General features: G+C 37.9%; 1 protein-coding gene across 5 annotated transcripts in view; it reads left to right on the forward strand.

Annotated features, from left to right (window-relative positions):
- Positions 1 to 224: 224 nt before the first annotated feature.
- ebf3a (EBF transcription factor 3a) overlaps positions 225 to 12,619 on the forward strand; it is a 120,640-nt gene continuing 108,245 nt past the window's right edge. For all 5 annotated transcript variants that reach the window (XM_072239395.1, XM_072239397.1, XM_072239396.1 and 2 more), the window contains exons 1-6: positions 225 to 887; positions 1,162 to 1,318; positions 1,672 to 1,735; positions 2,637 to 2,692; positions 5,172 to 5,245; positions 6,932 to 7,000. In XM_072239395.1, coding sequence (XP_072095496.1) covers positions 754 to 887; positions 1,162 to 1,318; positions 1,672 to 1,735; positions 2,637 to 2,692; positions 5,172 to 5,245; positions 6,932 to 7,000 — 554 coding nt within the window. In that variant the 5' untranslated portion in view covers positions 225 to 753. The remainder of the gene's footprint in view (positions 888 to 1,161; positions 1,319 to 1,671; positions 1,736 to 2,636; positions 2,693 to 5,171; positions 5,246 to 6,931; positions 7,001 to 12,619) is intronic.

Raw genomic sequence — 12,619 nt, forward strand, 5'->3', positions numbered from 1 at the left:
TGTCAAATTTGGGTACAAGAAAAAAGAAGGGAAAAATACACAGGGAGAGAAAAAAAAGAGGGCAGCTCACGCCGCGGCTCAGGTTGTGACTGTCAATCGTAAGCGTCGCTGCGTTCCGATTGGTTATGCTAATAAGACCTCCATACATGGCCGCTGTCTCCTCCCCTAAACGTCAGAATCTGTCAGCGCCCGTCCCGGGGGTTTAGAGTTTTGGCTCCCGGGAAAGGATCCATTCCTCGGGGAAAGAGGGCTGAGTTTGTATGTTTCCATCCATTCTGTGAGACGCTAAAGGCCCTAATCAACCTCTCCTGTGTCCAGGAACACCTCTATGGTAATCATTTTTCGTTTATTTGTCTTTTGGAGCAGGAGAACCTTGTCAGAAGTGGTCGATTCAGCAGTGTCCTAAGCAGAATACCTTTGATGCTGTTAGCAGGATGACACCACACTGAGAGAACAACATCAACAAACAACATTTTTTTTTACTCTTAAACCAAATTTCCCGCTAGTTGTACTTTTCTCCACAACGGATCACGATCCAACTAGCGCTGAACTACTGAAATTGTTTATGTCGTGCCAATTCAGGACAGCTTGAAGAGGAAGCAAGTCTGAACTCGGCTTTTCTCTCACTGATCATAACGAGCAAAGTCATCTCTCATCTATTTCCCCCTCCGTTCGCCGTGGGAAAAAAAAAATCTGACATCTCCTAGATTCTAAACCCGTACAGGAGCTGGTTTTGCAGAAAAAATTGTTTTAATGTTTGGAATTCAGGAAAATATACCAAGAGGTGGGACGACCATGAAAGAGGAACCGCTAGGAAGTGGGATGAATCCGGTCCGATCATGGATGCACACAGCTGGGGTAGTGGATGCTAACACAGCCGCCCAGAGGTATGTATAATCAAATACTACCTTCCATCTGATTTTTTTATGTTTCTCATATCGACCCAAAATCACCAAATCCCCTCAATACTCTATCAATTACCCCCTCTCCCTCTGCTCCCCTTCACTTTCCCTTTCATTACATCATATTACTGCTAGCGACAAATCAAGAAATCTCTAGTCTCCCAAATGTGATTCCCATCTCCCATGTTTTCCATCAGTTGGTCTCTGTCTCTAGTGCAGCTAATTCTCACCGATACACTGTGTTATTGTTTTCCCGCAGCGGCGTGGGTCTGGCTCGGGCACATTTTGAAAAGCAGCCGCCCTCAAACCTAAGAAAATCCAATTTTTTCCACTTCGTCCTGGCCCTTTACGACAGGCAGGGGCAGCCCGTCGAGATCGAGAGAACAGCTTATGTGGACTTTGTGGAGAAAGATAAAGTAAGTTACTCACTGTAGAAATGATTTTCTCTTTAAGTGCACAATAACTAACTAGCCTAACGGTACTCAAGAGGCGCCCAAACCACGTGTAGTTCTGCTTGTTATAACAGGTCTCGGCTGCTAAGAAAATAGCTGCAGTTTATGACATTGTGTGTAAATATTATTTTATTACAAAAGCCTAAAAGCAAAATGTTTCCTATTGCTATAATACGAGGACTCGCCGCATACTTAACGAGCCAGAGAATGCCATGGCAAGTTGTTAATTATAAACACATATATTTAAAGAGACTTGGAAAATAAACTATGGAATACATTGAACTATATAATTACTCATTTATAACGTTTGCTTTTAGGAGCCAAATAATGAAAAAACCAACAATGGAATACACTACAAACTTCAGTTACTTTACAGCAATGGTAAGTTGAAGAGAATTGAACCAGAGGGGTGCAACGGCTTTCTTTTTTCTATTTTAATAGGGTCTGGATAAGAATCATGTGGCGTGGATACAAGTCATTGTTGTATAATTCTGAAGTTCATCTTGGCTAGCAATTAACTGCAAAAAGAAAATAAAAAGATCAGAATTTCATTGTCACTTTTGATTTGTCGTGTGTTTAGCTTTGAAAGTGAACATGATGTTGTTCCCATCCCTTGAAGCAGGGTCCAGGGTTCAATGTTAATGCTTTTTTTTAATTTCATGCCCTTTTTGCATTGTTGTGTGGTAATCTTGTGGGGAAGTATATTGTAACAGTTAATCGCAGGCAGTAAAACTAATCTTTAAAGTAGAAATCTGGGTTCAAAAAAAATTAATTGCCCTGGGCTTGGTTTTTACACTATTAACCATGAACTCCAGATTTCAGTGTCATAACCAAAGCACTAAGTATATCCGTGACATTAGTTATCACCATTTGAGTGTAGTGGAATACTTGTCCAAACAGAAAATATACAAAGCATGGGACAAACACTCGCCCCGTTAAAAAGCAGCGCTCCACGCTTCATAGACCTGCAAATTGCACGTTTCAACTAAATATAAAATTTACAATAAATGTCAAGAATTCATGGATTTCATGGGAAACAGTTTATATTTCTCTGACGGATATTTTATTCGCGTTTTATCGCCTATCAGCTCATTTTATTGCATTCATTACAAGGACATCAGCTTCAATATATTGTCAAATTAACAGTGTCCTTTAACAGAGTGATGTAGAATGTAAACTCGCCTTTCTGTTTTTAAATGATCTGGATGATCTTGAGACATTGATAACAAACGTTTCCTTTTTGAAGTCCCGTTAAATTTGATACTATGTACTTTGTTTCTAGGGGTGCGAACAGAACAGGATCTCTACGTCAGGCTCATCGATTCAATGACCAAACAGGTGAGACGGTTAAAAAAAAAACGCTTTAAATTTTGCATTATAATTGTTTACTGTAGCTTTACTCATTTGGTATCAGAACCAACGTTGTGCACAATTTCACATGTTTTGGCCAGGAAATCAACACTTTTGTTTTGCAAATTGCAATATTTTAAATTAATTGTCTTGTCTTGAAATTAACTCAAATTTGTTTGGGTTTAGCTAAGTTTTGCTGTACATGTGCCCCCTCGAAATTCCCAGTGTCAAATTCGCACTTTGTGAAGAAGGGCGTGATTTGGTTATTGTAGAGCTGCATGATTTGGCAGTTGGCGTCTCCATTTGTCTACGGAGTTAAATGCGTTCAGGTGAAAAGTCAGCCTGTCCTCTCCAGTTCCAATTCACCTCTCAGCCCATTCTCCATAATTCAGCTCCACTTTTTTCCCCCTGCCCAGAAGCTGCAGCTTTGAGTGGGTGCGCCAGGGGTCACGAAGCGGTCCATTCCCTGAGATCAGCTGTATTTCTTTATCATCTGTCTGTCATACCTTGTAAATAACATAATTACAGGCAGTTGCTTATTAAATTATTTAGCCTGTCTTCTGCAACTTCAAAGATGATAAGTACGGTTGATCAAAAGTGCTGCACTGTAATTAGCCACGGGAGTCGGCACGTTTATATTTCGAACTGAAAATCGCCAGATATTTCACCATCTCGCCAATGCACTTTGTTTTACATTACACTGTAATTTTATCGCATTGTAAATAAATAAAGAAAACAATTCAAGAAATTGAGCAAATGTTTTGCTCCCTCCTCTGTCCGCTGAAAACCGTTATTTTTGCTTGTTTAGTTTTTGCACGTTTTTTTTTGGGCAGTAGTACACGTTACGTGCCACACATTCATCTCATGGAATCAGATGTCTTCCTTATCATTCAAATTTCCTAATTAAGTTTGTGATCACGCAGTGATATTGCGAGTTGGGAAAAAAAAAGAAACAGTGTTAAGCACTGCCCGCACGGATCATAAGATGACCCATAGATGTGTAGTTTTGGAATTAAGGGCCTGTGTTTGGCACGGGATTGACATTGATCATAAGAACCCCAATGCTATTTCCCACTTGCCACAGTTATTTCAATAGGTCAGAAACCTCCTTTACGGTTCCTCTGTGATCTAAAAGGTGACAACATGGTTTTATGCCATTTTATCTGTAAGATAAACGTTTACCGAAATCACCGTAGCCTAATTTAGGAGGGAGTATATCCTGTTTCTTAAGAGCTTGGTATGAAGAGGCTGTTATTTTAAGAGATATCTACTCACCGAGTCACGCATCTTACTATTTTAATGATGCAAACGAGGCTTTGCACAAACGCTAATCTCACTTGATTGATGGAAAACAACAATATAACTGATCAAAGAGTCAACGGCGCAGATCAACTAATTTACTGATTAGGATTTCTGCAGCAAAATTAAAAAGAAACAACAAAACAAAAAAAAGCGCGCAGGAATGGCGATTAAAAGGGGAAACAATAACATTCCCAACTTGGCCATGTTTTATTTCAATGACAACAATCAGAAAATAAGCATCTGTTCTGGGGAGGTGCGGCTCGTTACAATGCGAGCAAAGCGAATCTCGTTAGATGAATAATAAGGGTACAGACAGCTTGAAACTGGGGATCCGATGCGCTCAGCTGAGTTGTAAAGGAGCGTGGTGCGTTTGTGCGCACTGCTCGCTGGAGAAGATTCGCTGAAAGGCGAGCGAGAAGCAGGCGAACACACCTAGAGCTCCCACCATCTGGCTGCTGTTAGAACGAATGCTCAATAATTACTCAACCGTACTCACAGACTGTCTTTTTAGAGAAAAAAATCATTGTGTGTAATTGAAAAATAAATACCAGATTCACTCCACAGGCTAAAGCGCACCAAAAAAAAACTGAGTTTATTTTTTGGTGGAAATGAGGTGGGAGAGAGCTAAAACTAAGACATAACATTGTTTGGGTCCAAAACTTCTTGTGCCGCCTCACAAAATAAATAACGACACTCTCCCCTTCCCAAATATGTACGAGAGTGGTGGGGGGGGGGTAGTTGGTGCGAAGCAAATGCAGTATTTACCAATTAGCGTTTTTGTTGAGCTGACGCCCAGTTGTATTCTTGCCCCCCTCTCATAAAGAACACGATCAAAATTCAACATGACATGTAATTAATACCTGGGAATGACAGGCACTCCTCACCTTGCTAAAGGATAGGTTCTAACTGAGTTAAACGTGACCGCAAGGTTAGAAATCTCAGTTTTGGGGCCTTTTCCGCTGTAACTGTTCCTTCTAAATATGCATACATTGGTTTAATGCACATCAGGGGGAAGAATCGATTAGGATGATCCGAAAACTATTGTGTTCTTTTTTTTAATGGCCAATGTTGCTGCATTAACAGGTATCGCGACATTTAATCTTTGTTAAAGGCAACTTTTCAGTGTGAAAGCGCTGATTATTGTTTTTCTGGATAATTATTTCAGCCTATTGTATACGAAGGCCAAGATAAAAACCCCGAAATGTGCAGAGTCCTACTTACACACGAAATTATGTGCAGGTAAGCTACTTGTGGCGCTTAAGGTACTCTGCCAATGTGAAAAGTTTCACCAGATTTATCCTCCGCTGTGCAGTTTCAATCCGCAGGGCACGGGAGACAGACTAGCACTTTACACTAACGACGAAGACATTCTAACAATTGTAAGTTTAACGTAACACATTATTAATTTTTTTACGCGCCGTCCAATAAAATAAAATGTTTCTTTGATGCCAAATACAGCAACGTTTCCCCGCCCATTGAAAGGGAAAGAACCACTGTATTTTTAAACAAAACGTGAAAGTTGTGTTTCAATAATGGTAAGATATGTTTTATTGCCGGCGTTGGATGTCTTGGTAATTGCTTGGGCCCTGAACATGGCGAAGTTAAATCTAACATGTTTTTCACTGTATCGGATTAATATGTTACTGCTGCCATTGCAATGCACTTTTAAGAGGAGAACGGAAACAGGTCATAGTTTATGCACACCAGTGATTCTATAGGAATCACTAATCATTCAGTCATTTTACTGTTCCCTTCTTTACTAGGTTGAGCCACAGATAAACCATAATCTGTTATTGATAAAAAAAAGAAACTCTTTGTACTTATTGAGCTCATATATGTGAGAATTGATTTTGATACTGTCAGTTAACCTTTTCTCTAGAGCAGTGATGCATTGTTCATTCTGTTGTTAGATAGCATGCACATCACCAGGATTTGTGTCAGAAGAGCAATTTCCCACCTGTTTTTTTTCTAACTGCCATAAGAGTTTCACACTGCAAGGGAAATAAAAATGCATCATTGATTTTGTATGTATTGAATGTGAAATATAGTTGCTTGTTAGAGCAGGGCTATTCAGGAAGTGCAACCAGAATATCAGGCTACAGTAGCAGGTATCATACTCTAAGGGGCATACTATTCCTAGCTATTATGCTTATTGCTTAATGTCATTTCACTTAAAACATACTGTAACAGTGCTAATATACAAAAACAGAGTTTTCCCTATACTGGGTAATAAATATAAATTACAACCAATAAAGTGAAATTTCTTTATTATCCACTACTGCATGTATTGCAATTAACATAGAAGAGAGCACAGATGTGATTTAAGCTGTAAGTGGAAGACTGTAGACTTTCTTTAATCACTTTAGCTGTCAGATTTAAAAGGCTTTATATACTTTGCCTACCATATGGTGTTAATTTAGCCAATTTAGACATGTAACCATTATACAAACTATGATTTTAAAGATATAATCATGTATTATATTTGCTATATTCTAATTTCAATTACACTTATGCAACACATATTTAACAAAGGATTTTTTCAAGAAAAATCACAAAAGGGGCGTACAGACTGTTACGGTTCCAATTAAAAAATGCCCCACAGAAATATTGGTTGAAGGTGGCATCTTGCATTTTCTCCAGAAATAACAGCTTGACAATTAGAGGTAAACAAAAGTGGAAGCTGTGAAAACCTATTCCCTAGCCTCCTGCCTCTTTCTTTTCTGAGATCAACGTAAAGACAGACACCATAACATGTTGTTTTTCAATCTTTTAACATTCCCATTATGGTGCTTGTTCACTGGCCATGATTATATCAAAGTTGAAGATGGCAAAAGAGCTGGGGGGGGGTGGTGTTGGGTTGGTTGAGCTGGGAAGAAGATAATCATTTACTTAGAATATGCTTAAGATTATTTGTTTTACTTACAGCCGGTGTTGTGATAAAAAAAGTTGCGGCAACAGAAATGAAACTCCCTCAGATCCTGTGATTATTGACAGGTATGAATGTATTAATTTTTATCCTTTGATGCCCATTACCCTCAGTGTTACTTTCAGTTCATCCTGTGCATTGTTCTATTTGTTGTCCTTTTGTGATACCATGCACAGGTGGGTTGACTTGGAAACCTGGTGGCTCACTCTGTGGGGATTCAGTAATTGCTTGTGAGTTGTCAAGGGAAGCAGTTTCATCTGCCACCATGCTCACTGTGAAGAGTATTTTATGCCTAGAGAGTTTTTGGCTTTAAATGCAGATATGTGCTCTAATCTGTTTCTTAGTAACTCACAGGTATTTTGTGTTACTTTTAGTTGCCATTTGTTTAATAGTTACGTATTGGCCTCCTTTGTGAGAAAGAAACATACCTTGCTGAAAGGCTTGTGACATTAAATATGTATAATATTGCTGCTGTCACATGTTGAAAGTTACTGCGAAATATAGGTTTGATAACTTTGCACTTAAGTAGGTTTTGAACAAAGCTAGGGTTTCAGCAGCTTTCATTACTGACGTATCTTCTGATCATGAACTTTGATTTCAATGTCTGAAAATTAAACCAGGAAAGACCCTAAGTTAAGCCTGACAAAATATGCAGCACCAGTGGAGAGCAGTGCCAATGTTTGATTAGCTGGAATAGCTGTTTGCTTAGTGGAGAATGTTAGCTATCTGACAGAGGGGACATCTTTCTTATTAGTAATCAAATAGGGCAGACCAGTTGTTGCCATCACTCTGGGATTGTTTCAGGCAATTGAAGGCAGGTTCAACAGTTTGAAGAACTTGGTGTTAAAAAAATCAATACAATTATATTTGTCTTTAGTGTTTCTGTCCTAATGGACTCCAAGTAGAATTTCTACATAAAGAGTGCAATTATAATACATGGTATGTTTTACTTTATTAGGTGAATATTGAAAATAAATGCACTGCATATTTTCTTAATATTCTCTACTATCATCGGCCTTCTTCATTGCTATTGTCTGGCAGAAGTTATAAAAATGATTTTGCATTTACGACTCAGGTTATTATGCTATTTCATTACAGTGGCTATTGAGCATCTGTATTGAGCTGATATTATGATGTAATTTAAAGATACATTAATATTGCACATTTATTGTGTTATCAATAGTGATGGCATCATAACCTGTAGTAAAATTTATGTGAAAAAGTGGTTAATAATAGAGAAAGGTGAAATAGTAATTCTAATACAATGGATTCAAATTTATTCTGTAAGTAAATAATTTAAATGATCTATTACTTTAACCTGTTTAGAAGGATTTGCAGGGCATTTTTACATATATAATTAGAACGTTTCATTTGAAAACATTTGAAGGCCAATCATTTTAAAACACAAAACCCTCAACAGTATGACCATGTAAACTTCTCCTATTTAACACCACCATACAGTTTATCATGAAATAGTTATGTTTAGATGACTAACAAGACAGCAGCAAACCACATTTTAAGAATAGATGTTATACAGTTTATAATGAAACTAGTGCAAATGCCAAAAATATATTATCAATGAGAAACCTGTTTCGTGTTTCTAAATTTACTTGAAGTATTGAAAACAATTGTAAACATAGGAATTCTAATTAACTTAATGTTGCAAGTACTGTGAAGAAACAGAAGAGGCTTTAGCCAGACATGAAAATCTCAGCTCCTATGTAGAAATTTAAGAAGTGAGTAGTTAATAGGAAATGCAGAAAAGTCTATAGCCTTGAGGTGAATTGGAAAAGTGCTAAATTAAAGCATAAGCATTTAGATCAACATGGAGACATGGGTACCAAGTCTTCAAGATATTAAAACAAAGTTGAAGTGAGAACCTGCATTTGCAGAGTTTTTTCCCTGTTTTGTTAGGTTTAGAGTCCCCTGGTGAGCAATCTCATCACTTGGCTAGTTGGTTCTAAAAGGAATCACAGGGAACACGCTCTACCAGTTCCTTTTTGCCCTCGGACACATTTAGCAGGTTCTGAACAGATAAGGCATATTTGTCCTCAGGATATGAACCAATAATTCAATCTTGAATTGAGATCTATGACCACACATTTGTTCCAGCTCAGGTCCAAGCAGTGTTCCGTAAATCAAAGCCATTGTCCATCGTTAGGTGAAAAAAAATAGCAGCTTACTGCAACTAAACTATTTAGAGGAAAATCGTTTGACTTAACTGTAATCAGAGGAGTGGGGCTTTAGTGGGATGGAGAGGCGGGGGTGATGCTGTTGGTGGGGATGGTGATGAGATGGGGTGGGAGAAAGAACATACATGCCTTGTTGTACTGTTGGGCAGGATGAAAACACCACTTTCATAGTAAAATAATGTTTTCTGGGAAAACAAAAATAAAACAGCTGTTTCTTATTAGGAACATCCATTGTCTATTTCACACAAGCCTAAAGAGATAAATTCTATTTCTCCAATATATTCCGATGGTCTTAAAAGATTACAGTATACTGTGAATGCTGTTTAAATTAGAACATAATCTGTGCTAAAATAATTTTTCTGTGCCAGTGTAGTGTATTTTTTTGCAAACTGCGGAAATTCCTGGAAAGGTACATCCTCTTGCCTTTTCCTTCCCTGTGTGGGTTCAGTGTAGATGGATGCAATGTCCAACTGTTGAAAATTGAAAAGACTGATTGTTGAGGAAGACAAGAGGAGGCAGGATTATATTACAATCACAACACAGCACTGCAACGCTCTAGTGAGAGCTGTGGTAGCTGTGCTGGGATACATTAAATGGGTTCACGATACATTACGAATAGCACACATAGCAGAATGTTCCCAGTGGCACCAGTGCAGTCAAATAGCAAGTTGGCATCTTTACTAGTAGTAACTGGCATCCCCTGTAGAGTTGGCATTTCTGTACAGTTCAGGAGACTTATCATTCCAAGTGTGTCCTATTTTCCTGTACAGCAGCCAGACATCTGTTTATCCCATTTTCTCTCTCTTGAAGCGATTGGAATGGCTTTAGTTTAGTGAAAAGTTTAGTCAGGTTTAACAGCTGTTACTGAATTTCAAGCCTGCTGGTTTCTAAAATATTTTATGTGGCCTTTGGATCTGTATGATTTTTTTAATGGTTCTAAAACAATGAGAATTCATGATTTTTTAAATTATTTTGCATGTGTCAATTATTGGGAGAAATACTTTTATAGGTATGTCAGTATAAATGTACTAGGAGCAAATGTTTTGATTCAACAATGCCCATGATTTAAGACCCATTTTAAGTTTTTAAGTGATGGTAACGTGGTAGCCAAAGACTGATTTTCAGTTTTCTTAGTCAACATTGGTTCCTTTCACTTCCTGTCACAAAGGTCAAAGAAAGCTGACCTTTGCTGGCAGCTTCAGTTGTTGAATAATTCATGTGATTGACTTTTTGTCAGTGCACACAGTTGTGCTCTGGGACATTTTATTCATTTACCTCATTTAAAGCGCCTTTCTGCACCTGTTCAACTATTAATATCATGTAATTTGTGCCTAATGCCGATTTTGCTTAGCATTCATTATATTTCTTATTAGCTATATTTCCAAACGATTATGTATGATTATTACTAGACCCTAGGAACAGTGATGGGTTATTCCCTAGACCTTTACATCTTCTTGTCAGGCTGTTTTCGGAAGCATTGAGAATAAACATTTGACCAATACCAATGTTTTTGTTCCTAGTCCATATCCAACCAGCAGTTAAAACATTTTCCCTTATGGCTTTGGAAAAGCATGATTAAACCCTACACTGTTGAAGCTGTACAAATGCCAGCATTTATAAGGTCAACGGTTTTGTTAAAAATGCAATGTAAATTAGAATCTGTGGAAAGGGACATTAAACAAAAATTTAATTCATTGTCTTCTTGAATGCCATTTATGTTTTGGCTGAGCCTGGGAATGACAAGCAGGATTTTCAAATTTTAATAATTTTAAATTAAACATTGTTTTGTTATCTAGCCCTTAGTACGCTACAGTGTTTGGACAATTAATGCAAAGCTGTGATTGTTGGTGGTTTCCCCTGTATGTTTAGAGATTATATAGCAACCTTCTTTGAATGGCATGTTGTCATTACATCTGCATAATGTAATTAGAGCATTGCAGTTTGGTGTTAAGTTTTCCTCTTCACTTTCTAGTGTACATTAGTGTGTCAATGTTAAAACACAGGGCAGATATTTTCTCAGCTTTTGCCTTTGCTTTAATTTCATTTTCCAAGCTGCACCTCTACCAAATAAACTGCAAGTCTTCTTGTAAACACTTGTTTCCTCTCCTTCCAATGGTGTTTCTGCACAGATTTCAAGGATACAGTATATTTCTGATTAATGAGCGTAGCAGTAGAAAATACATTTCAGGTCAGGAGAAACTACCAATGCAGTCTCCATACAAGTACACAGGTGTGAATGTTTCTGCATTATTTATGACCATCTCACATCTCTTCTGCTACAGAGGGAAAAACAAAACAATTCTGAGAAGTGCTGTGCTCATTCAGTCTTCAACACGAAATATATCTCAGAGACCAAAGCCTATAGTGGAATGTCAAGAAACAGAGACCATGTACAAGCAGCTGTGTTGGGGTGGAGTGGAGCTGGGAGAGGAGACAGCGACATTGAGGGGTGGAGACTGGGAGGAAGACGAGAGAGAATACAACAGAGTAAAATTAGGGGGGAAACTTAGGATGGTTATATACAAAGAGATAGTGCGAGGAACCTATGTGAGAGAATGAAAGCAAAAATAAGGGAAGGGGAGACAAGCCAAGCTGTCAAAACTATACAAAACAAGGAACCTGATAAAGAACATTCAGTGCTTCTGTTGCAGCCTTATCAGGTGAAAAGAAGAGATAGTGCCACGGCCGGTAATTTTGTTTGGAAGTCTTTGATAAATTGTGTTAGTTTATGGAAAAGTCCACCAAAATCAGAACACTTGTTATTCCAGTGTTATAGAAATGGGTGATTTTTATCAGCAAATGAACATGATTTCTTTCCATAACCTTAAGAGAAAGTGGAAATGGAGCTGCTTGAAGATAGTTTTAATAACAAACTTTATAAAATCCTGAACCTGACTCAAAATGCTTGCATTTTAGGCAGAAAAATGATGTCATGTTCAACATCATTTATTTTCTCAATATTTTAATCATTTACAAGAAATCAAGAACTGATGGTGGTGGCGTGGGTGGAGAAGGGGTGGTGCGGGGGAGGGCCGTATGTGGCTGAGGAAGTGGGATCATGAATTGCAGATGGAAATTCTTAGTTTCAGAGAAGGTTTCCACAGCAGAAGCCAGAACATGACTGACAGGACTACAGGAAGTGAAATCTCAGGGAGCTTAACCTGTACTTGGCAAGGGAACCACAGATTACACTGAAGAGAAAATTTAAAAAAAAACTTATTTGGACTGATCTACCAATTAACAAATAATGGGTGTGGGTTTGAACACAGAACTCTTACTGTTATTGTTTTTGACTACTTTCTTTACGCTCTGTGCGATGTGTATCTTTGAAACATGAACTCATTTGGTATACTTTATGTACCCCTATCTGCATTTTATTGGAATTTACATAGAATCAAATTTGTTGATAATATCTATGAATAGTAACAAAGGAATCCTACATATTACTAATTTGTGTTATTGTGGTTTGAACCCCATTAGTAAATTCAGCTAGGC

Source organism: Mobula birostris, chromosome 21 (assembly GCF_030028105.1).
Source record: "Mobula birostris isolate sMobBir1 chromosome 21, sMobBir1.hap1, whole genome shotgun sequence".
Taxonomy (NCBI): domain Eukaryota; kingdom Metazoa; phylum Chordata; class Chondrichthyes; order Myliobatiformes; family Myliobatidae; genus Mobula; species Mobula birostris.